General features: G+C 43.7%; 1 protein-coding gene across 3 annotated transcripts in view; it reads left to right on the forward strand.

The window, feature by feature from the left end:
• Positions 1 to 471: 471 nt before the first annotated feature.
• The window catches only part of MEIS2 (Meis homeobox 2), a 174,903-nt gene continuing 150,776 nt past the window's right edge, over positions 472 to 24,598 (forward strand). Inside the window, exons 1-7 of one of the 3 annotated variants that reach the window (XM_075103227.1) lie at positions 472 to 1,488; positions 2,523 to 2,755; positions 4,361 to 4,502; positions 5,073 to 5,123; positions 5,833 to 5,883; positions 6,760 to 6,909; positions 17,071 to 17,185. In XM_075103227.1, coding sequence (XP_074959328.1) covers positions 1,477 to 1,488; positions 2,523 to 2,755; positions 4,361 to 4,502; positions 5,073 to 5,123; positions 5,833 to 5,883; positions 6,760 to 6,909; positions 17,071 to 17,185 — 754 coding nt within the window. In that variant the 5' untranslated portion in view covers positions 472 to 1,476. Of the gene's footprint in view, positions 1,489 to 1,579; positions 1,974 to 2,522; positions 2,756 to 4,360; positions 4,503 to 5,072; positions 5,124 to 5,832; positions 5,884 to 6,759; positions 6,910 to 17,070; positions 17,186 to 24,598 lie in introns of those variants that run through there. The other 2 variants (XM_075103229.1, XM_075103228.1) reach the window with 2 other exon arrangements.

Below are 24,598 nucleotides of genomic sequence, written 5' to 3' on the forward strand. Positions count from 1 at the left end.
AGCCGGCGATTTAAATAAATAATTCAGCGCATAAATCAGACGCGAAACATCGCGGTTAATCGGAAGGTATTTTGTTGCTAAAATAATCTAGCGCAAAGCAACCCGGGGCTGGGCTTCTATCGCACTTTTCTTCTCGCTCTCTGCAGTTTTCCCCTGCCTCTCCCCCCTCTCGTACACACGCACTCTCCCTGTCCTTCCTCCCCTGCCTGCCTCCCTCCCTCCCTCCCTCGCTCCCTCCCTCCCTCCCGCGCTCCCTCCCTCCCTCTCTCTCGCACGCTCGCTCGCTCCTTCCTACACGCGTTGCTTCGCTCGGGGCAGGGGCTGCTGCGCGGCTCCCCCCGCGCGGCGCCGCGGCCGCGCCCGCCGCCGCGCTGCGCATCGCCGCCGCTCCCGCCGCCGCTCCCGCCGCCGCTCCCGCCGCCGCCGCCGCTCCGCCGGCCGGGGCGCCCCGCGCCCCGCGCCCCGCCGCCGCCGCCGCCGCCGCCGCCGCTGCCCGCCGCCGCTGCCCGCCGCTCCCCGCCGCCGCCGCCGCCGCGCTGCAGGACTGGCTATGGCCACCACTACTTCCGGGTTCCGTCACTTCATTCTCCCGCCGATCAGCGCTGCAAAACTGAGCCTCTTCTATAAGGCAGCCAGCAGCCAACCTGCCAACACTTACTGACACTCACTCATCTCAGAGAGCCAGGGAGAGAGGGAGGCAAAATACCTACCGGGAGGAGGAAAAAAAAGAGAGAGAGAGAGACAGAGAGAGAGAGGGGGAAGTCCGGGCTTTGCAAACTATTCCATTTTTCTTCGCATCTTTCCCCACCCCCCTTCACAGTACTTAAAAAAAAAAAAAAAAAAAACCAAACAAAAAAAAAAAAAAAACCAACAACCAAACCAAACCAACAACCAAAAAAACCAAACCAACCCTAAAGCGATCCTAAAAGGCAAAACCCGAGCGCGGAGTTACTGGAAGAAGAAACCGGGGTTAAAAAGATTCCTCCTCTCTTCTTCATCATCATCAACCATCATTCATTCACTACCTTGACATTCCCTGGCTTTGATTGACAGCTGGAGTGGCAAAAAGCCATGAGACACGACAGTTTGGTTACATGTGGGTTGCTGACGGGCCGATCGTAACCTTCAGTTTGGGGGCTTGACAATTTTTTTTTTTTTTTTTTTTTTTTTTTTTGCGTAGAGAAAGAAAAAAGGAAAAAGAGAGAGAGAAAAAGGAAAGAGAGAAAGAGAGAGAAAAAAGAAGAAAACACAGAAACTCATCGTGGTTCTTGACTGTTTTTTATATATTATTGTTGTTGTTATTGTTGTTGTTGTTGTTATTATTTGCCCATATTGGAGGATAGGAGAAGTCTATAAGTGGGTTGCAAAAAAAAAAAAAAAAAAAAAAAGGAATCTTCTTCACTTTAAATCACTTTCTTTGCTGGACTGGGATATTAAATATACGACACATCCAGGAGTTTATTGGAGCGCAGACTGATGGCGCAAAGGGTAGGTTTAAATCTCCAACACTTACCTATATATAAATCCTCTCTTAAGAGGGGCCTGTCCGATTTGCTCTCCTCTGTTGCTGATGATGATGGCGGCCACTATTAAAAAATAGCAGCAAAAATTATTCACTAGCTTTTTGTGTGTGTGCGTGAGTGTCTCTCTGTGTGTGTCTCTCTCTGCAATTGTTCCACGCTTTTTTCCTCTCTAGCTTTTCCCCCAGCAGCGCGATTCCCCTGCTCTCTGCCTGCTCAGTAGCACGGGTTTCACAGGGGAAAGCTTGCTGCTGCTGCTGCCGCCGCCGCCGCCGTTACTGCCGCTGCCTAGGAAAGAGGAAAGACTAAGAAATACATATGTGTGTCTGTGTATATACGAACGTATATATATGTATACACATATAGCTGCTTTCTTTTTTTTTTTTTTTTTTTTTTTTTTTTGTCTCTGGCTTTGACAAGGACAAGGGGAATTGCTACTAAATAATGTTTCTGGTAACTTTCAGATTATTTCCCCCTTTATCTCCCCCCCCCCTCCCCCGATGCACCCTACCTTTCCTCTCTCCTTCCCATTGTTGATTTATTTATCTAGTTGCTTTTGATTCTGCTTGTTTATTCATTTATATATACAATTTTTTTTGTCCTTCCTTTCTAATGCAGAGTAACTCCAGTTTCTCTCCTCCGTTTCCTTCCTTTTCATCCCCGTTTCCTCGTTAGGGTCCCTCCCGCCCGTGCTGAAGAGGACCATCTCCCCCCGCACACACAGGCAGGCACACACACTTTCCCCCTTTCCCTCTCCCCGCACCCCCACTCCTCCCTCAGCCTCTCCAGCCTCTGCTCCCGATCCCAGTCGATTTTCATTTTGCACATTTCTCTCTCTGTTGTGGCTGTTCTTGTTTTGTTTTGCTCTGTTTGTGTCTGTCCGGGTGCTTTACTCTCTTCTGACTTTTGTTGTTGTTGTTTGTTTGTTTTTTTATTCCTCTCTCTCTCCCCCTCTCCCCCTCTTTCTCTTTCTTTCTTCTCTTCCGGGCCCTTTTTTGACAGTACGATGAGCTGCCCCACTACGGCGGGATGGACGGAGTAGGGGTGCCGGCCTCCATGTACGGGGACCCCCACGCCCCCCGGCCGATCCCCCCGGTGCACCACCTCAACCATGGGCCGCCGCTCCACGCCGGACAGCACTACGGCGCCCACGCCCCGCACCCCAATGTCATGCCGGCCAGCATGGGCTCCGCTGTCAACGACGCCCTGAAGCGGGACAAGGATGCGATCTACGGGTAGGTGCCGCCGGGCCGCCCGGCGCCATGGCCCGGCTCCGCAGCGCCGGTGCCCGCGGAGCGGCGAGGGCAGGAGCGGGGCGGGCGGGCGGCGGGGCTCCCGCGGGGCCGTGGCGGCGGCGGGCCCCGGCGCGGAGCGAGGCGGCGCGGCGCGGCGCGGGGCGGGGGGGAGCCCCGCGGGCCCGGGAGGGCGGCGGCCCGGGAGGCCCCCGCCGCCCGCTCCGGAGGGAGACCCGCGCGGTGGCACTGCCACTGCGGGCAACTCCCGGGCGAGAGCGATCCCAGCCTGGCTCTGCGCTGAGGTGCCAGCACCCACGGGAAACGGGTCCTGGAAAAACAGACCGCTCGGGGAGAGAGGCTGCGCTCGGGGGAGGTCGTCTTGCCTTGCCTTCCTTTTTTATTTTTTCCCTTTAATTCCCCTTTTTCATCCCCCTCCCCCCACCCCCCACCCCCCCGGGTTTTTTGTCTTTCTCGGAAAGGCCCCACTTAGGAGTTCAGACAGGAGAGGTGGCTCTCACTGCTCTGGATTTTAGTCGGAGAAGTGTTGTTCTGGTGTTCTCCTTCGTGCCATAATAACACTGTTCCTACGCTGTAAATAAAGGGCTATTCACATCGCGGAAGGTGGTAAGAATAAAAGGGATTCGCTTCTCGCAAGCAGCTCTTCCCTGAGACAGAAGAAATAAATACGTTGGGGGCACTGAGCTGAGCTCTCTATTTAGGAAAGAAAGAAGGTGAGGAAAAAGAAGCGCGTACTCAACAAAACTCAAGCCTGTGCCAGGGCATTGCTTGGGGGGAATGACACCGATTCCCTTCAGTGCCTTTTAGAACAAATACTGAAGGATCCTAAAAGGAGAGATAGCAACATCTATGGCAGAGCGTGGGGCCTTGATCAGGCACCAAAGGGAAAAAGAGACAAATGCATGCTTACTACTTAGCGCGCAGATAAAATATTTTTTTCCCTGACTACACCAACTATGGGAAAATATTTCGCGAAGTGCTCCCTCCCTCCGCCCCCTCCCCAGCTCACTTATCTGGACAGCTGGTATTTTACTTGGGTGTGCTTCCTAAGCCAGGAAACTTCACCACATTTTTGTTAGCAGGCCCCTCGAAAAATAAAATTACGTATTAAGTAGTTTGCAGTTTGCCTAGCCGTGCTTCTCATTTCAGGTCATAGCTGGAGGGTAGGGATGGGACCTTCCAGGTTTCGCGTTATTTTAGGCTGTGGCGAAAAGTGTAAGATTCCCAGCTGAGCTCCTGCGTGCGTGAGCGTGTTCGGTGCCTTGTGCGTTTGGAGGAGAGGTCACTTTTGTCCTCGTGTGTGGGGACTGCACGGGGGATGCGGCTCGGGCTTCGCGATTCCCAAAGGGGGAAAAAAAAAGAAACCCCACAAACCTGCAACACCAAAACCCCGCATTTTTGTTGCAAAACGCTGCTCTCCCCTGCTCTGCCCGAAGCAGTACCGCGAGGCTGCAGAGCGTGGCTGCGTCCGTGTGTCCGGGTCTGTGTGTCCGTGCATTTAAAAAAAAGAATACTTGTTGATCAGAGCTCTTCTTTCCCCCCTCTCCCCCACCCCCTCCCCTCTCTTTGTGTGCCACTGCCCGGTAGGCACCCGTTGTTCCCCCTCTTAGCTCTGGTCTTTGAGAAGTGCGAGCTGGCGACCTGCACGCCCCGGGAGCCCGGCGTGGCCGGCGGGGACGTCTGCTCCTCCGACTCCTTCAACGAGGACATCGCCGTCTTCGCCAAACAGGTCCGCACCTCTCCCCCCGCCCCCGGCCCTCCCCGGCGCTCCCGCCACCCCCTCAGCCCCTCGACCCACACGGCCGGGAGCTCGCAGGAGGCAGACCCCCCTGACACACGCACGCACACCCCCCCCCGTAGCCCCCTCTCCGACCGCCGCGGGGGGGGCGGGAGGGAGCGGCGGGGGTGCGGGCTGGCGGCCCGGCGCCCCCCGCCCTCCCCTCCGCCCGGAGCCCCTCCACGCTGCCGGGCCGGCACTCCTGGCCCTCGCCCTCCGCGTTCATGAAAGGGAAATGTAACTGTGGCCGACTTTGGGAGGCAGAGGGAGCGGGAGGAAGGCAGGAGGGATCCAAACGAGAGGGCTCCGGTGGCCGGGGCGGCCGGCTCGGCACTGGGCTGGCAGGACGGGGCGGGCTCCCCTTGGCAGCACGGGTGACTCCGGGGCGCCCGGCCGGGCTGTGACCCGACCTGTACCGGCCAGTGTGGTCACCGCGGCTCCCCCCCCCCCGCCCCCGAGTGACTCGGTCACAGGGCTGAGGGGAGAAGCTGTAATTCACGCCGCTTTTCCTTCTGCTTGCAGGTCCGCGCTGAGAAACCCCTTTTTTCTTCAAATCCAGAGTTGGACAATTTGGTAAGGCCTGCTGACCCCTCGGCCCCGCTCCCCTCCCGCCCCCCCCCGACCCCACGGGCGGCTGCCGGCAGCCGCCCTCGGCCGTGCGTGGCGGTGGGGCGGGCGGCGGCGGGCAGGGGAGGGGGGCAGCCGCGGGTGGAGGGCTGCCGTCCAGAGGCTTCAAAGAGCTGCACTTTTAAAGTCAGCCGGGGCAAACTCTCGAGCCCCAGCGCATTGCAAAGCTGTGTTTGAAAGCCACGGGAAGCTACAGTGAGGGAAATAACTGCTGAAGACCAGAGAGCTGGAGATTTCTAACGCAATTCTGTTGCTAATGTGAACGATTTCAATATTCAAAGTGCCTAAATCCGCTTGTAAAGAAGATGCCAACTCTTCATCTTTCCGCCCCTCGCTTTCTCCTGCGGGCGATGGGGAGGGTGGGAGCCTGTGTCTGACTTCTCTGCGGACCCTCAAGAGGTGAGGGCCGGGTGTTGAGAGGGAGCGAAGGCAAGAGGTTCTCCAAGATCGCGGTAATAGAGCACTAATCACCGCTCCTGGAATAAATATGATAAAAACCAAGTGCTTAGGTTAAAGTCGATCAAAATTGTTCGAGCTGAAATCCGGGGTAATGACTGCGCGCCCTGACAACCCCCTTCTCCCCCTCGCCCACTCGTGCTCGCAGCCCCCGTGCTCCCGCCTCCCACGTAACCCCTTGCTCAAAACTTTCTTGCAGATGATCCAAGCAATACAAGTACTAAGGTTTCACCTTTTGGAATTAGAAAAGGTAAGAGCCACGGAGGCGGGCGGGGGGCAAGCCTTTCCTTCCCCGTGCCCGTGTCCTGTCCCCCCGTCCACGCCCCCCAACTGTTTGGGATGGCTTGTAGACATGGCCAGCGGAGACGCAGGGTGATACTGTAACCTGTGCCATCAGTGCATGTGACACCATACAGCCATGCCCAGCCCAGCCTGGCCTTATTTTTCTTTTCCAGCGTATTTTCAATATTTGATATTTCTAGACCCCTCCCATCCTTCTTACCCCCTTCCCTCAGTAGAAGCTCTTCTCCTTACTCGGAAATAGTATGTTTAACAAAAAGAGAAATGAAAGCACCCCTGCCTTTCTCCAGCTCTGGCAGGCATATTAACCCCAAGCAAGCGCTAAGTGTTTGGAAGAGGCAGGGGGCCCTGCGCGGCGTGGGGAGGGGGCTGTGCCCTGCGACGAGGACGGCTCTTCCCACAGCCTCAGCGAGTGGCTTCGGTTTACTGCTGCCGGCCACAGAGACCTTTTTTTAGCCCCGGTTTAAACCGATCCCGTCCCGAGTGACTAGTTGTACCTGTCTGGGTTGTGTATGCTCCAGAGATACCGCCTGGGTCCAGCTCCCAGTGTTCTGATGTTATCAGCACATCGGATTTTCCTCTGCACACCAGGCTGAGCCCACTAACTCTCTCTCTCTCTCTAACTTGTTGCTGCGGCAAGTCTCTAGAGAATAATATGTGCTGCAACAATTTCTCTATTGTTTCCTTGCCTTCAACTATTGTGCCCCTTAATTAGAGTTACTTGTGGAGTAGATCGGGGGTTGCTCTTGCTACCAAAAAGGAAAAAAAAAATTGCAAGCCGATATTTTGCCATTACTGATACTATTATTCGTGTTACTGTTTTCAGGTTCATGAATTGTGCGATAACTTCTGCCATCGGTACATTAGTTGTTTGAAAGGAAAAATGCCAATAGACCTCGTGATTGATGAAAGGGATGGCAGCTCCAAATCAGACCACGAAGAACTCTCAGGATCTTCCACAAATTTAGCCGACCATGTAAGTCCTCCTGACCTCTTTATGGCACTTTTTAAGACTTTAACCTGCTTAGAGGACCTGCCCCCGATTTAATTGTTTGGCTGCTGTTGTCTATTATTATTATTCTTATTGTTACTACGACTACTTTAACCTCTTGCAAGTTCGGATCCCATCTTCACACTTTCTTCCCTCTCGCTTTGTAAAGTTGTAGAAATGCAAAAGGTTCCTTCTGTTTCCATCTGTAAAGCAGCGAGTTTGCAATGGTTTGTAAAGTTTCCTGCTCTGGGCGGCTTGGAGAGCTAGCGAACTGTCGGTTCGATGTGGCGATCGGTGCTTTCTCTCCTGCTTTGCCAACTCTGTAATCGATGCAGCAACGTAAGGAAACAGCGACAAGAAAGTTAGGGAGAAAGTTTGCTGATTTGCTCCCCCCTCCCCTCTCGTGGGGATGACAAGTGATGAGAATTATTGGCAATACTACATTGCATTAAAAAAAAAAAAAAAAAGGGGTTAGCACATTAGAGTTTCCAATGCTTGTGCTTTGTAGCAACTTATTGTCAGAATATGGACTTATTGCCAAACGCCTGAAGCATCTTCATAATAAAAGACAGTAACCTTGATGAAGCAATTATTAACAATGTATTACAGAAAGCTGGAGAGAATGATGATTGAGTAACCGTAGGTTAGCGGTTGATTTTAACACTTTAGGAGTTGGTGAATTAGTGTTATATGTGTAGGACTGAACGCTGGTGTGCGTGGTAAGGAGAGTGCCTTTGTTTTTCCGGGTTTTGGAGCGGCTCTTGTGATCCTTCAAAAGATGTAAACGCGGAGAGACTTCGGGATGTGAAGGGAGAGATTGCAGCTGGTACCGCAGAAAAGGGAAGGAACAGCTCTGGTTAAAAAGAGTGGGTGTGAACTCTAGTTTATTTATAGGAACGCATCCCTGGGGGGAAAAGGGGTTTACACAGTTTTAGGTTCAATTGAACTCATAATCTAAATGATACAGGCTAATATTTTAGCGGTTGAAATATTAAATTAACACCCGGTGTGAAGTTAACCATGCTTTCTGCACAGGCGCCTGCCTTTATTTCCCAGTGTGTTAAGAAGAGTAGCTGTAAGCCCAGGGAGAATGAGCTTTCTAGGAGCTTTTGTTTCCTTTGAAAACATGTTGTTTATGTGTTTATTTGATAATTACATTAGACCTGGACTGAAGCTGAATTGGGAGATAAAATAATAATAAATTCTTCTAAATGCCCCCCTTCTGGCACGGCTTAGTTCCAAAACCCGGGAAATATTTTTGGACCCAAGCCTTAGCTTTCATTTTCTCATTTGTATTCGGTAAACATTGCAGGACAAGTTTTTTTTGCGCTGGTTTACATTTTAAATCTATTATTTTGAGAAGGGAAAAAAAAATGTATGCAGAGGCTCCTGAAAGTTTCTCTGCTTATCAGCTATCTCACACGTAGATAATAAACTCTATGAGGCATGACACTATTTCAAAAATATTTGTTTTATGGCATTTTACAACACTAAATTCGTGTGCATAAGTATTCTGGGAGACTACTAGAAAAGAAATTGAAATGAGTGGCAACCTGAAGGATATGGGGTCATTGTGTATGATTCAGAGCAACAGGAAAAAAAAAAACCCCAAAAGTACATGTTTCTCCAGTACAGTTTCTGTACAACAGCGTGTTTCAAGTGGAAGTGTAGAAATGGAGCATGCTTATGTTTATATTGAAGAGATTAGATAAACTAGCCTGTTTAGGGTTCTGGCAGATGGCGAATGCTCAAGCCAATTTGCAGTGCCCCATTATAATATTTAAATTCACACACAATGATAGGACAGAGGTGGAGGAGGTTAGCATTTTGATAATTTAATAACTATTATCTTCCCTAAGAAGAATCTCCTCTTGCTTTTGTGGCCCAAAAAACAAACTCTAATAAATATGACAACCCATTTATCTTGGACCCGTTAGGGTTTACCACTTCATTGGGTATTATAATTTAAAGCCTTTTATTTCCTGGAGATTTGAGCTATAACATTTTTACTTTAGCCCCCTGCTATTTGTTTTGAAAGGAAGCAATAATTTGTGCAACCAGAACACCAACTGGGAAATGAAGAGTTGTATCACATAGTTACATTTTATTCATGCGTTTTGGGAAATGTGTCTCCTTATTGGATTTTTTTTTTTTTATATATATATATTAGCTTGTTTTCCCAACAAAACTTTAACACTCTTTTATAGCTTAGTCAAACTACCGTGTGTGTACACATTTATATTTGCACTGTACAAGGTTCCAGCAGGAAGAAATCTGCTTTTATTCGTAAAGAAGGAAAAGCTTTAAAAAATGGCTAATATAAACGTGCAAGACTATCAAAAAACGAGCTATCATTTGTGAGCATCTACCTGAAAACGTAGTAGTTCAAGCATGCAAATTTGCCCAATTTGACTCTCCAGGTTTATTTTTTCATTTGCTTTGATATGCATATTTAATATACAGCCTCAGGCTAGATCTCATTTGGTGAAAGTTGGTGCAGGGGTGATGATGAGCCACTTCAGAAGGACAGAGACAGCATGTTGTTTCCTCTGTTTTATGTATTGGCCCACTGTTCTGATCCACGGGTCTTCCCCTCATGGTTTTATTTGCACATGAAATACCAGGAGCATTTCAGCTGATTGGCTATGAATAATGATAGCCAAAAAGAAGTGTAGTTTAATTTGTTGTGTGCCAAGGTTTCTCTTGTGGAAGTGACAGTCTGTGACAGCTGTTTGACACCCCAAAAATCCATACACCTCTATTCTTATTAAGTGGTATAAAGCCACATTGTGTGTGTTTAATGTGAATGCGAGGGGTGGTGGCAGTGACAGTGGCAGTGCTGAACTGGGAACTAAGGCAGCTCTCAGTTTTATTCCTTTGCTAGACCTGAAAACATAGCATAAGGGAAAGTAACAGAAAGAGTTGTAGGATTAGCCAATATTTACCATAAGACTTTAAATGGGGTACTCAAACAGTGCATGCTTCCCTTTTCAAAATCCGCTGCTCTACTATTTATATAACTTAATTGGAAACAAAAACCAAAATCAACAAAGGAATGAACCCTTCAGAGATATACCTGTGCTGGAAAAAGGAGACAGCTGTAAGCGGTTGTGCTATACGTGTTTGGTAATAAATGTGTTTATCGAATTTTATTTTAGTGTGCTATTAACTGTTATGTAATACAGTAAGTGTAAAGGGTCCAGGGACTTGGTAGATCAAATAGTGCAGTGCTGGCCACAAGAAGCTGAAACTTTTGTTATTACTCTGCTGTGTTTAGTAAATATAACAGCCCATAATTAGTGTTTGAATTTTTAACACCCTCATATTTTTTTTATTGCTCTGAGGTATTAGCTGTAGATGGGAAGAAGGTAATTACAGCTATGCCCTGGCTGAACCAGATCAGTTAGGGGGAAAAAAAAAAAAAAACCAAAAAAGAAAAGAAAAGAAAAGAGGAAAGAAACCTTTCCAGCTGCAGTTCAAGTTGAGTTTCCCAGCACAGACAATTTATTATAGTTCAGTATAAACATTCTGGGCCCTATCCTGCATTCTGTGTTCAGCCTAAAATATCTGTTGAGGTTGCCAAAAGATTTGATTTTTTTTTCCCTTTTGACCTATTCAAATCTGAAAAACATAATGCTTGTAAAATTTGGAGACTTTTAAACTTTTTGGAACATATGATAATATTTTGTACTTCAATTACATTTCTTTTTTACCTGGCTTCACCTGGCGCCACACAATTCTTCCTTTAGTACAAACCTACTTTGAAGCCTAGTAATTCTCCTGTAGAAATTTATGGCTCTCCTTCTGCTGGTTTTCATGGGAGCAGGATCAGGGCCTCAGTCTTTCTGATATTTGTTTATATGTTCTAGTCAATTTGCAGCTGAAAGTTAATAATATACATGTCATCATTCATAAAATATAATTAAAAATGGATAGAAATATACATACATCTCTTTTTTATAAAAGAACTGTTGACAGATTAGAAATCCGATGCCTTAGCTGTAGAAGAGAAATATTAGTCTGAATATTAAACCTTTCAGCTCTCAAATGAGGGGACACTTTTATTTTGTATTTTTGGACATCCAGACACTTTACATTTCTTTAGTATTTCTTCTCGAAGAATGGTCTGTACAAATTCCTGACATCTTGCAGATGAGAACAAATAAAAATAGGGTAGTATATATCCGATCCAGCTATATAATTAAACCTTTAGGTAAGCTTTCACTGAGTAATGAGGAAGTAACTGGGGGCCTGGTGCTGCAGTCTCCAGGTATGCAGCACTTTGATGAACTTCAGTGGGAGTTTTGAGTATGCCAGAAATGCAGGATCAGACCCCAAAGGTGCCCTTTCTGTTTGCAGCATGTCAGAAGGGAAGCTAGCTGACTGCAACAATAATAAGGCAAACTTTTTTCTTTAATAACCAAATTTCTTAGTACGTGGCTTCAGACGTAGGACGTTACAGTAGGCCCTGTGCTTTCTGAAGGGGCAAGGAGCATCAGGAGCTTTCCAAGACTGCAGAGGATGTTGTGTATTTACTCTTTTTGATGGGCCAAGGTACTCTGCAAAGGTCCTTTACAGCTCAAATCTGAGCGTTTTAATTTTAAGCTGGGCTCTCTCAAACCGAACCAATAACGTATTTCACTATCTGTTTGATGCCGGTGTTCCCGCTCTGGTTTGAGTTGTCTATCAGTCTAGATGAAGTATCGCCGCACAGAATGAGGTAGAAGGACAATTAAAATAACCAACACACCCCTGATTTTTCGAGTCTCAGTTCCTTGCTGACAGGTGGAGTACACGTCTGATTTCAATCTTAATTGGAAAATACAAAGCCCGCAGCTTTTCAGAACATTGCCACGTTCTAGGAGTGTCAAAAATTCCTCCTGACGCTCTCCGCAAACGCAAAATCAAGGAACAAGAATTAAAACTTGTACATATGTACACATACATCCACAAATGTCTGATCAATCGTAATGCCTTGCGTTTCGTTTAGATTGTGTAATTCTGATGCCAAAAAGTTATCGTATTAAATATGCATCTGTAAGAATATAAACCTCAGTAATATCAGGAGTAGCCTTTTTTAGAAAAACGTACGTATCATGTCAAATTAGAGTTTTTAATGGCTCATTTACTCACTGAAAGTTTCTCTACATAGTAGGTTTATTATTACTGCACTCCACAACAGCCTCTAAGATAGCATCCCAAACTTTATACATACGAAACATAGAGACAGATGGACACAGATGCACGCACAGAAATGCATGTGCATGTGTGTGTACAGGTTTCTATGTCCGGCAGAGAATATCATCTTTTGATATATGGTAATACCTATGTACAGGCTTTTGTGGTATCAATCACGTCAGTCATTCCACTGTGTTTACAGGTGTTACTTGTAAGAACAAGGCAATCAGAATTTGGCTTGTATTTGGGGAGAAAATGCCATCTGTATCAGTAGTTCGGTTCAGTTTTTTGTCTGCAAAATTAATTTGCCAGAGCAACCTCCAGACCCTTGAGTCCAACCATCGTCACAAAGAACAAGCCCCATAGCCGGTGTAGTTTCTTTTACAAAAGTAAGTTGTGCTTTATTTGTTCCTGCAAGATCAATGGTTTTGTCCATTTCATCTGATAAAATGTCAGGGCCTGATCCTGTCACAATTGCATAGTTAAAACTTCAGTTAATGTCTGTGAGCCAAATCCCGCTCAGCTTACTCACATGGGTATCAGCTGGCCTGATTGATTTTACTTCCCAGTTATAAATAAGAAGCAAATTCCTTATGGTTAATTGAGTCTTTAATATCACCATAAAAAGCAGTGTGAGATCAGAATCAGCCCTAGTGGGACTACATACGCTCACAAAAAATTAGCCAGACTTTGCCCAGTGGAAATACTGGGCATACAAAGTATGAATTGCAATTTAACAGAAGGTTATCCTATATCAAATTTCTCTGTTACAACATCTCTGTTCAAGAAATCCTGTAGCAGTTAAAAACTCTTACAGTTTCCACCAGATTTGCAGCATCGACAAAAGAGTAACGCATCAGATTTGCTTTGTATACCAGGAGACTCTTGTCCTTTCTGTTGCTCTTTTCTAGATTTAGCAAAATTCAATGGTGGTGCTAAATCAATTTTTTTTTTTTTTAACTTTCAAGGGAAAAAACACTGGCAAAATTGTGTTTTCTAGGGAAGGCTGTGTGTGTAAATGAGAAACAGTGGATAGCAGCGGAGTGATCTCCTGTGGCCCTGCTAGTACAAGCTTTCCCCATATTGTCTCCTGCTTTTATATTAATTACAACTTGCATTATCAGCTGCGAGTCTGTAGCCCAGCAAATAGAAAATACTGCCCCTGGAGACCTAGCTTCTTGTATCTATTTTCCATCTCCTTCTATTGTGCTCTACTCAGTATTCACTGCTTTTCTCCTGGTAACACTGCTCTTTAACACAATTAGGTAAGAGCAAGAGGAGCACCATATTTGACTCCCAATTATTAAAACTACTGGGAATAGATACACGTGTGCTGTTTACCTTCTATGGTATCTCGGATTAGTTTAGGTCATATGCGTGTGAAAATTTTGTAGTATGCACACATACACAAAACAGGCAATTGCATTTTGGCAGACATCATCCACACTCTTCAATGCATTTCTGCAAAGTATATTGCTAAACTTGCAAGAAGCTGTAAGAAGCCATGCTAAAAGTGTGTGTAATTTATCTAAAGATACCTGGTTTTCTGTTCTATATTTTTTTTTTTACAGTGTGATAGCTTAATACACATTTCATTCAAATTAACAGAAAAATTGCAATTAACGTTAGTGGGCTTTAGATCAGGATCTCGCTAGATACCTGAACTATACTGATAAAGTATTTCCAGCAAATGACACTTTAGACGTGTCATTTAGTCCAGATTTTTTTTTGTGAAGTTATACATAAAATAACTACCTGTGATTAGGCACTTAGCCAAGAAGTTTTTCTTGAGGGTTGCAAAGTTGGAAACAGTCTAGGGGAGAAAAAGAGAAGTTAACTAACACGTACAATGATCTTAGTCCAAAGCAAAAGAATGCTGCCTTTTTATGAGGCTGTAAACTCCACCCCTAGAGTTATTTGTCATTTTTTTATAATATTAAAGCCTAGCTATTTCCCTCCCTTTCAAATTCCTCCAACATTCTGCTGCCGCATCTTGTAAATATCCCACCTTATTATTTCTGCCCTTCAACAAAATTCTGCCAAATTACTTCATCAAGAAAACTATGTCAGAAGAAATACATTGAATTCCCAATCAATACAGTCTGTCTTTCTAAAACGGGATCTACAAACTGAGGTCAAGAACAACTCAGCCTGGTGGAGACAGCAAGTGTTTTCAGCTGTGGGAAGTCTTATTCAGTGATCCCTTCCAAACTGTTACGGTTTTGAAACAGAGAGGCCAGTCTAGCTTTTGAAATACTGTATGATAGGTTTTGGAAGACATTTGCCTTAAAACATAGCTGAGGTGTTACCAGTTAATTATTGTAATTTTCATATGTGTGATAAGGAGCTCCAACAGCAGCCGGCTTAAGAGAGCCTGCAGTGCATAGAATTAGCATAACTCACTGTGTTCCCTGAAAAGTTTAGCCTAGGTGAACACGTTGCAATTATTACATTTCTAAAAGAAGGTTCCAGCCTGGTGTTGTTGGAGGGCTAAACTCATGCTATTCTATTGTTTCTTTCCTTTTTCATGTATTTCTTCTAGCTCTTTATCTGATTACCATCCGGCAAACAGCTGACGCTAAGAGGCTGCAGAGGGCTGAAGAGCTCCTGTCTGCTGTTTGCCTTCAGCTTGAAGCTATTTGAGTGGCTTCCTAACTCAGAGATAAAAAGAGAAGCTCATAGGCACAACTGTGTTTTAATCCAGGCTGTAAAGAAACTTGCTCAGTTTTTGCATTTTATTTCTCTCTGAACTCCTTGCTAACCTTATTTTCAACTTTTTCGTTTTGGTTTTTTTTTTAATAACATCTGGGCTGCTTGAACTTTCAAGACTTCTCATCTTTCTTTTTGTGTTTCTTTCCACCTGACTCTAAAACGATGGTAAATTTTTGTTTGTTTTTCTAAATGAAGTTGGGGGGAGAGTTTGCAGCATTAATAGTGATTTCTGAGACCTAATTAACACACAAACCTTAATGAATATAAAATACTATTGTTTGGTGGGGGCTTTTTCCTGCTGTGGTTCTGTGTGAGGAAAAGTAGATCAGTCTTCCAGGTTTTGGAGCGGGTGGTGTTTTTGTGCCAGAAGCGCTGTCATGCTGTCTGTTGTGCTGATAGGTTAGGCAAATTTCAGATCCTAATTTTACTCGTATCTTCCTGCTGTGGAACCCCGTATGCGGGTACACGTGTGTGTCTGTGTAAGGTGAAGGGGATTTGGATCCTTCTTAACCTTTGGTCACCTAGGGCTTTACTGGGAACCTTTTGAAGTCGTGGGCTTTTCCCTTTGTCTCTACTGCGATCCGGGTCAGGCCCATTAGATTTATGTTGCTGGGTATTGTAGCAAGCCGTTATTTGGCAGTTCTGTTTTGCGTTGCTATAGAGCATGTGGTACTAATCAGTGCTTAGGAGATTACTTTGAGATGTTTCGATATGTATTTTGGGACCTGATTCCAATCACACTTACACTGGATTTTACAATGGGTAAATCAGTTGATTTTGTGGAACTCTGTCCTGCTACACGTTGGGGTAGATGAGGTCAGAATCAGTCCTGCTCAAAGAATTTATCCAAACTTGTCCCTTACTTCTTTTCAGAATCCCCTTGTGCTTTAATAGTCTGGTGTTATTTCACAATGCAGATTTAAAGCACAATCAAGCCTAAAAAGTAATAATTTTTTTTTGAGGGGGATTTTTTTGTTTTGTTTCGTTGTTGAATTATTATAATGCGCTTGATTTAAGTTGTCACATACAGGTGACAAGTAATGCAGGTCCAGACCCTAGTCTGATCTGTTTCATGTGTTCTTGCTCTCCTTTTCTGCCAGAGGAAATTCCATCTCTTGCCTGCCTTCATGTGGTGCTGATAAAGCTCTTCCTGTACAGTAGAATTCCTGTTTTCCTTTAAGCAACAGCAGGGTATTGGGAATGATCAGGAAAGGGGAGGAGGACAGGAGGAGAATACACTCAACAAAGTAGCACTAAACTGTAGCATTAAGTTTCCCTCACTTACCCTTTTATATAGCAGCTCCTGGCTCCGGGAGAGCCAATGCTCAACAAATTAGAAAGCTCGCATGAATTATGTGACTAAAGTACAGTAGTTGAGGTCTTACTTAGCCAAGTTTTGCAAACTCTGTATGTCCGTCCTCTGTGTTCCCTTTTGCTGCGTTTTATGTGTAGTAATGTAGAAAGAATTACATAAAAATCACTATACATGTTATTTTATGTAATCACCTGGTGGTTATTCTTGACAACACTCGTAAGCGAACTGTTAGAGTGATGCATCTAGAAAGTCTTTTGAAATGTGTCATATCAAGGTGGTGGAGGGGGGTGAGGAAGCATCTTTCCTGGTATATAACATCTTTCAGAGAAACCTTGCCTTTTCCCTCACAATTTCGCATTTGCTTGAAGTTTTTCCAGCATTCAAATGGGTGACAGAGAGGGTAGGGTGTGAGGACACGTTCCTCTCCCATGCATGTTCTCCTGTACTTCTTGAAACAGTTTCTCTCCTCTTCTTCTCCCCTCCCATCTCTAGTCAGTCTGGAAAAACAAAGTGTACAGAGATAGTTTGCGTACCAACTATCCTGACCCTAATGTGAACACCTAGTATCCAAAATCGTGCAGGTTGATGCTCTCCCCCCTGCACAGCTCATTAAGAAATTTAAATATTTTTTCCTCCCCTGAAATGTTCTTCTGCAGTACTATTCAAGCAGTTAAATCCAGACAACTCTTTGGAAAGTTTAAAAAGAGAAAAAAAAAAATATCTGTCCTTTATTTTATGAAGTAAATCTTTGTACCTCCTCTGCTTGTCTTTGCCGAAGAATTATTACACTGTGCAAACAGTACCGGTGTTTGGCACATTTCACAAATGCTAATGTGTATACTTCTCCCCCCTCCTCCCCTCTTCTCCTGGTTTTCTTTCTGTTCTTCATTTGCTATTGGAATGGGAACTGTGGAAAAAATTCCTTGGCACCCTGACACCAGAATCCTTCATCTTGGAGAGACCACGATGATGCAACCTCAACGCACTCGGCAGGCACACCGGGGCCCTCCAGTGGGGGCCATGCTTCCCAGAGCGGAGACAACAGCAGCGAGCAAGGTAAAAGGTCAAACTTTTTCCCTCTGCAAAGTAGGCATGACTAAAATAACTCCAGCTTTTTTTATTATATCAGTACATCTGCCTTAGAGTAAACATGGAGTGGCAGACTTGCAGTATAATCAGCTGTAACTTAGGGAGACAGTATTTCCTTTTCCTAACCTACTTGGCTGCATTTTATTATTATTTCAAAGTGAAATATCTAATCTTCAAACAAGCTTTGTAATAACAATTGATTAGTTCTGCCAATTCCTTTACAAATTTGGTTATCTACAGTTTATTTTTGTGTGGTGTAAGTAAATATAATGACAGACATACTCTCCAGCTGTGATGCAGTTGTTTGAGCTGGGTTGTAGATGGAGAATTTAACCTGTAGTTTTAGCTGGGGAAGAGACTCCTATACGTAGTTATGAAGCTGCGAAATTATATAAAGTAGAAGCAAAACCCAGACTGGACAGAAACATGTGTCTTGCAGTGTTTGCTTGTGCAGACTTGTTTCCGCTTCTGAAAATTTGGATTCAGAATGGTAAATAGAGAGAGGTACCTGAACCACAAAACCGCTGCTGGATCTATAGTCAAGCCTTCTCAAGGGTTCAGGAGGTTTGATTATTATTTCAGGGGTTATTGTTTTATTTCCTACTGCATTGCACCTTGTGTGTGGTCATCTGCATCCATGCCGAGTGAGTGTCAAAGGCTGTCATTTTGATATAATAGTGTTTTACACTTACTCATTAGAAGTGTAAGTGACTCCAGAAGGTATAAGAGTCAAGCCTCCAGTGCTACAAGCTGGGCAAAGATTGTCTACTGCCACTCTTGGATCTTGACTCAGAATACTTTTTTTTTTTTTTTTTTAAAAGACCAAAATTTGTGGTGAGCTCTGTTCTTGTTTTTCTTTGTAAACATGGTAAGCCTCAGATAGTGAGTGAGACACTACCTTTATGAAGTCTTACGATATGCTCCCTCCATCTTGTGTGTCTGCACCATTTTGCCACTGGGTTTCTCACGCACGGGGGTTACACGTAGCCAACAGAGCCAACTGACAGGTCTGTCATCCAACGAGCCATGCAGGATCCCAGAACTGGAGAAGGGAGGAGCCTTCAGGGCTGGAGCTGCTGTGACTAGCCTCGCACTGGGGGCTGCTTCCCGCCATGATATTTGCCACGCTCAGGCAGAGGAGCAGAGATGTGATTTCACGTCTCTCACGTGGCCCACTGTTTGGCACAGAGCCGGATCCCCTCATCTGTCTCACGATCTGGTGTTGTACCCTTTGCAATTCTAGGAACTTGCAAAGTTTGTTTCTGGTAGAGTGGTTTGGGTTTGTCTCCTATTTGTATGACTTGTTTATACATTTGTAATCTTATTGCTGATAGAAAGCAGCCATGGCACAGGGTGTGATCCAACTCCAACATGAGTCACACAGGGGTTTTTTTCCTATGTGGTTGGATCAGAGCTATATGAGGCCCAGTGTGAACTATTACAGCTTCAGCAGCTAATGAAAGGGAGACCTTGACTGCAAGCAGCAAATTGGTGTTACGTCTATTAGCTGGCCATAGACTTTACTGCTGATCAAATCTTTACATTGTATATTGTGGCTAAGATGCTCGGTGTAGCAGATGATAATTTGCATACTTAAAAACAATTCCTCTGAGTCACCTGCCACAGCGTGTTCATTCCACCCCTAGGTAAGAAATTTCCTCACATCTGTATCTCCATTCTGCCCCAGCAACCCCTTAGAAATTAGAAGTTTCTTCATCAAGCTATGCTTGATGTAAAGAAATCCCTTGTATCGACATGCAGACATCTTGCATTTCACTAGTCTCTGATCCCTTCTTAAGTAATTCGGGGTGCTCGAGAAATATTGCTAAGCATAAGAAAGTAGTTGATGGTAAGTGCACCAACCGCCCATTGGAGACCGAGGTTTCTGGCAATATATATGATTTAAACAAACCTGTTACACTCATTTCTGCAGAAGGGGAACAAGTGCCGAAGGGCCAAACCAGTCACTAGTGCTGCCCAGTCTAGCACGGTAAAACATCGCTAGTGTGCTTCTCTTTGTGCTCAGCTGGGCCTTTTAAAGGGAAGCAGTCGTCCAGTGGCAAATCAGCATTCCACTCAGCTGCTGGCAGCTGAAAGATGTATGATCCTACAGCACCGGCAAAATTCCCATTGGAGACAGCTTTGGATTGCTCTCCCCCTCTCAACCCTGGGAAAGACTAAAGAGAGAGAGGCCTGTATTGAATTTTCCTTATGCTTCTTTGAGGGGGGCGGCGTTTACTTTATAACTCGTGAACTGGCAGTGAGTCTGTCCCGGGCACTAATGCCAGGATGGGTAGATGCCCTCTTGAGGCATCTTGATTTTTTGGGAACGGGAGCTCATTAGAGAGCTTTGGGTTATGTCAGTAACTTATGGTCTCCTCTATTGATGCCTGGTGGCAGCAGAGATTGATTCAAACTAGAGTCAGTCCTCTGGCTCTTGGGAGCACTCTTTCCAGGGGTCTCTGCTTTTGCCTTAAGTCTATGATGTGCAGCTTGTGGTTTTTTTTTTTTTTTTTTTTTGGGGGGGGGGGGGGGAGGGTGTTGGGGGGATGGAAAGGAGTTGGGTGAGTGATGACATTTTTCTTTTTGCAGACTTTCTCTGCATGAGGTAAATCCACTTATTACACCGAAGAATCCATCCATAATTTTTAAAGCTGGAACCAAACGAAAAGGGTGTGAGCATTTTGTCTGTTTATGGAGGACGGTCTCTCCATGACAGTGCCTGACTGTTCTTTGGCATCAAAAGGGTTAATCTGGTCAATGTTTGGTATTACTAGAAACAAGCTGGCATTGAAAGAGTTAAGGAAAGAGCCTTCAGGCAGTAAATGTTGAAAGATTATCCTAACTTTATTAGTGGTGGGTGTCTATGTTGTTCTTAACATGTCACCTCACTTGTTCAACAGAAAACTAAGATATACAACATATTGATCATCTCACAAACCAAAGTACTAGTGACCTGTAATCTGCCAAGCATTTGTTGACTTTATCCCAGTTCAGATCCACAAATGCAGATCAATGCCATGTGATACTATTTTAGAGATTAATAATTATGTAGTTGATATGATCAACTTTCCCCCTGCCGTGGAGAAAGGCAGACTTAAATATATCCAATAATAAAAATAAAACGCTCTAAACATCTTACAAAGGAGAAAAAGAAGAAGCTGATTTAATGGTCTAATGAGGCCATCTTCCAGAGACTTGTTTTGTGTAGGGCTTGCTTTGACCTTTCGCTTTGCTCAGGAGCCCAACGCTTCATTTTTCACATTCTTGCAATTACGTTAACGCTTCAAGCATTTCTGACTCCAAGTCAGCTAGCAACACCAGGCATAACTCAACACTGTGAGTTTTTCTCCTCTCTGTAGATTCATTAACAGGTCACCGGGGTCCCAACTGAAATTTAAAACTGACTGGTTCTGTTGGGTTAGCTGAGTTATAGCAAGGGACATGGCAGGAAAGGGGCTGAGAGAAGGGGAGGGGAGAGAGAAGACCCTGGGGTTCTTGCCAGGGAATATATGTGTAAAAACCTTAAGTGAAAGATTAAAAGGTGTGTGTAGCTTTATCACCCATCCTTTTCTTTGGAGGGGAAAAAACACATCTGAAAGTCTTCTGGGGTATTGTGTTTTCCTTATTCTTTGTGAAACAATGTGAAAACAGCCACTGCCTTTACATACTAGGCTAAATGGCTTCTAGAATTCAGCATCAGTTTGTACCACAGTGATGGATATGACGCTCCCAGACTTTAATTCCTATTTAATCTCTTTATGGGATATTTCAAATAATGAATATGGCAGATTATGCATGAAAAGTGGGAAATAAATCTTTTTAAGATTTAAAAACATGTGGTCTACAGGAAAGCACCAGGGAATAGTTTCGGTTTCATATTTTATGACACCAGGATTGTATACCTGATTTGTCATATTCTTAGTTCAGTCGCTCAACGGGCCTGATCCAGCTAAGTCAGCTGGAGGCTGTGTTTCTTCAGGACGTTTCAGGAAGTTCAGCATCTTTTTAAGATTAGGCCTGCGGTGATAGACTTGACCATAAGTGAGAAGCCACAGATAAGAAACTTCTAGGTTATACAGCAGTAAAAATATAAATGGGTGTCACATCCACTTTACCCACGTGAACAGTTCATTGGCGTGTGGTTTTTGGTTTGGTTTTTTTTTTTGATGGGTTTTTTTGATGGAACTACTTGTGCTGAGTGAAGATGATCTGCCCCTTTATTTATGATACCTGAGGCTACTCTCTAGGGCAATATCTTAAAGTAGTTTTGAAGCACTTTTGTGACAGATAGATGTCTGTGCCACAAATTTGTCCACAATAGCTTTCTGTGGCAAAGACTTACCATCTGGTTCGGGACAAAGTCAAATATTAGCTGAGATTACATGTTCATCCCAGGTTACATCTCTGGATTGATGCATGCTGAAAAATTAGGTAGTATATTTCTTATTTATTATATACCATCTTGTAATAAGGATGGTATACACATCAAATTTGTTTATAAAACTGGCTGGTAATGCCCAAAGACCTGTGCTAGTATCAAAACCCTACTGAAACTACGTAAAGCTTTGAACCAAACTCCAGCAGTGAGAAAAAAGAGAGGGATAGGTTGTGGATAATAATTAAAAAATAACACATTCATGCAAAGTCTTTGGAAGTTTCATATCCAAAAGGTAATGCTAGAACTTTTTTTTCCTAGTTCTGTATGTATAGGTAAGCCTGCTGAGGGGAGCATGCATTTTCATTGTAAGAATTCAGAACTTATTTTGATTCCTTTGGTTTTTCACCTGTAAAGATATAGGGTATGGTTTTATTGGGAGAGAGCTGTCTTTTATAAGAAAGGAAATTCCTAATAGAAAGGCTCCCACATCCAGGCTGTGAAGAACCAAACTTGCTAATAAATAATGCTTCACTGGAGAGGCATTATTTCAGAAGGCACAGTTCTCATAAAGGTGAACTGTATGAAATATGAAAAACTCTTAAAGAACAATGACTGTTTTCAGCTGAGGAAGATACAGGAAGAGAGTAGCCCTTATTAATTCATCTTTTCCTTTCAAGTTTGAGGGGCCCGTCCTTGTGTTGATATGTATGAGTAATTCCCATTAATGGTGATGGGAGTTACGCATGTGCACTGACAGAAGAATAGACCCCTTAGTGTTCAAAGCACATGAAATTTACATTTTTTCCATTGCTGTAATTGAGATGTTGACAAATTGGAGAATATTGATGAGCCTTTGTTTTAAGTATTTCTTGCCAAGTTTGCTTTATTTTTTCATGGTTTGAACAATGGTGTGGGTTCAGCAGCAATGAATAATAAGGATAGAGTAAAGATAACTTTGTATTTCAATATTTTGATGTGCCAATATGAAATAAATTGTCTTAGGCAAATGGAATATGCTGTTTTAATCATTAGCTATGCATGAAAGAAAAATTGATGTTGACATCTTTGCTGTAAAATCGTTGTAATGGGGCCTTCCTTACAATTCATTTTTGTAAAATTCATTTTGTACATTTTGCAGCAATTGAACAATCCCTGCACTGTGAATAGGCAGAATTCCCAGAAATACTGAGACAGTTGGCCCAGTAACTGCTGAGCTCACACTGCACACCACATGCACATTAACCATAATGATGCCAGAACCAGCTTAGCTAAATATAGTCACATTTCAGTATCCTCCCATCCTTTCTTTTCTTTCCGCTACTGCATGAACAAATACATCTTTCTGCAGGTTTTTGTATGATTGCTGGAGTCAGTGAATGTTTATGTCCCTACCCACTATTCAATAAGTAGCATTAAAATTTCATAGTGAATCTTTGCTTCACTGTAGAGTTTTCTAATAATCAGGCTGGTGGCAACTGCAGATTCCTCACCTTTTATTAAATGAAAGCTTAGGATGGCGGGGGGGGGGGGGGGGGTTTAAAATATTATACTTGTATTTAAGATTCTCATCTCACTTTTAATCCACATAGGCTTTCATATTTAGATGTAGATAAAAATATATATATGCATTAGAACACATTTATTTCCATATTTTAAGTAAGTATGTTGTGCTGGGGTTTCAAATGCAGCCTAGGAAAACTCTGTCAATGGAGTGTTTTCATAGTAGCAGTAATCTCTTTAAAATAACCCTAAATACAATATGACAGATGCCATCTGGAATAATCTTTTGCTAGTTGCTTTCAACTTCTATTTTTCCTACAGCTAAGTTCATCTAAAACTGGTCACTTACTGTTATGGTAAACATAGTGAACCCTTTCCTCCCTCTTGTATGTGAATGTTCAGGGGAAAAAAACTGAACAATTTTACTTAAGAGGTTGCTGCTGTTGAGAGGTTTGCCTCTGACTCCATGTTTCTGGGTATTTTTAAATATATGTATGTGTATTTGTGCATATCTATATATTTATCTATTTGTATTTCAAATTGAAAAAATGTAGGATTCCCCCTTAGGCCATTCTTTCCATCTCAGATCGTACTCAGCCTAACCCAATTTGCCTCCAAATGTTAGATAACATCCCATTTACTAAATTATAATTGTATGTTTGTTGCAATATTAATGGTTTCATAATGCAACACATTCAAACATACAGTAGCAAGTGCTTAAATGTCTTCCTGTGTTGTTACAGACTGACTAATTTCTTCCTATATATGCCAACTTATTTGAAAGATCTAGTGTTGGAATCTCTGGATTTTTTTTTTTTAAAACTTAGTCGTATAAAGGGATGTCTCCTGATGCCTGTTAGAGTTTAATTTAGAGTAGTAATTAAACTTGAATACTGCCTCATAAACAAAAGATAAACAATAAACCAGCCACATTCCCTGCTGTTTCATAGCTTTCTTTCCCAGATGTTTTAGCTTGATAATTTTTACATAGTGAACTACCTAGCATGGAGTGCTATGGACAGAGGTCAAAGCCTGTTTCTTTGTAATGGGTTTTTAAAAACTTTTTGTTAATGAAATGCTACAGAATTTTCCTTTGTGTAGCTGATAAAATTGTCAGATACTGAAGGACACTCATTAATTGACTTTTTAATTCTCTCCCTCTTGTTTAACAAGACAGCACTAATTTAAAAAAAAAAAAAACCCACAAAAAAAAAAACAACCACAAACCCCACAAACAACCGAACAACGCAAACTTTCTTTCAGCTGTTCATGACCAAGGAATGTCGCTGTTCCTTAATATTGGGGGTGTCTGGACAGGACATTAGAATCCTCTGTCATCCTTGAAAAATAGAAATGCCCTTGCAGGAGCTGCTCTCTGACGTTGATCCTAAGCAACTAAGGAGACGTTCACAGTGGAAGGCTTTTAATTTCTCAAACGGCTGGAGCTTGTGTGTCCATCTCTGGACGGCTCCTCTGTCAGCCATGATCTTTCTAATTGC

This window comes from Phalacrocorax aristotelis, chromosome 9 (assembly GCF_949628215.1).
Source record: "Phalacrocorax aristotelis chromosome 9, bGulAri2.1, whole genome shotgun sequence".
NCBI classification, from domain to species: Eukaryota; Metazoa; Chordata; class Aves; order Suliformes; family Phalacrocoracidae; genus Phalacrocorax; species Phalacrocorax aristotelis.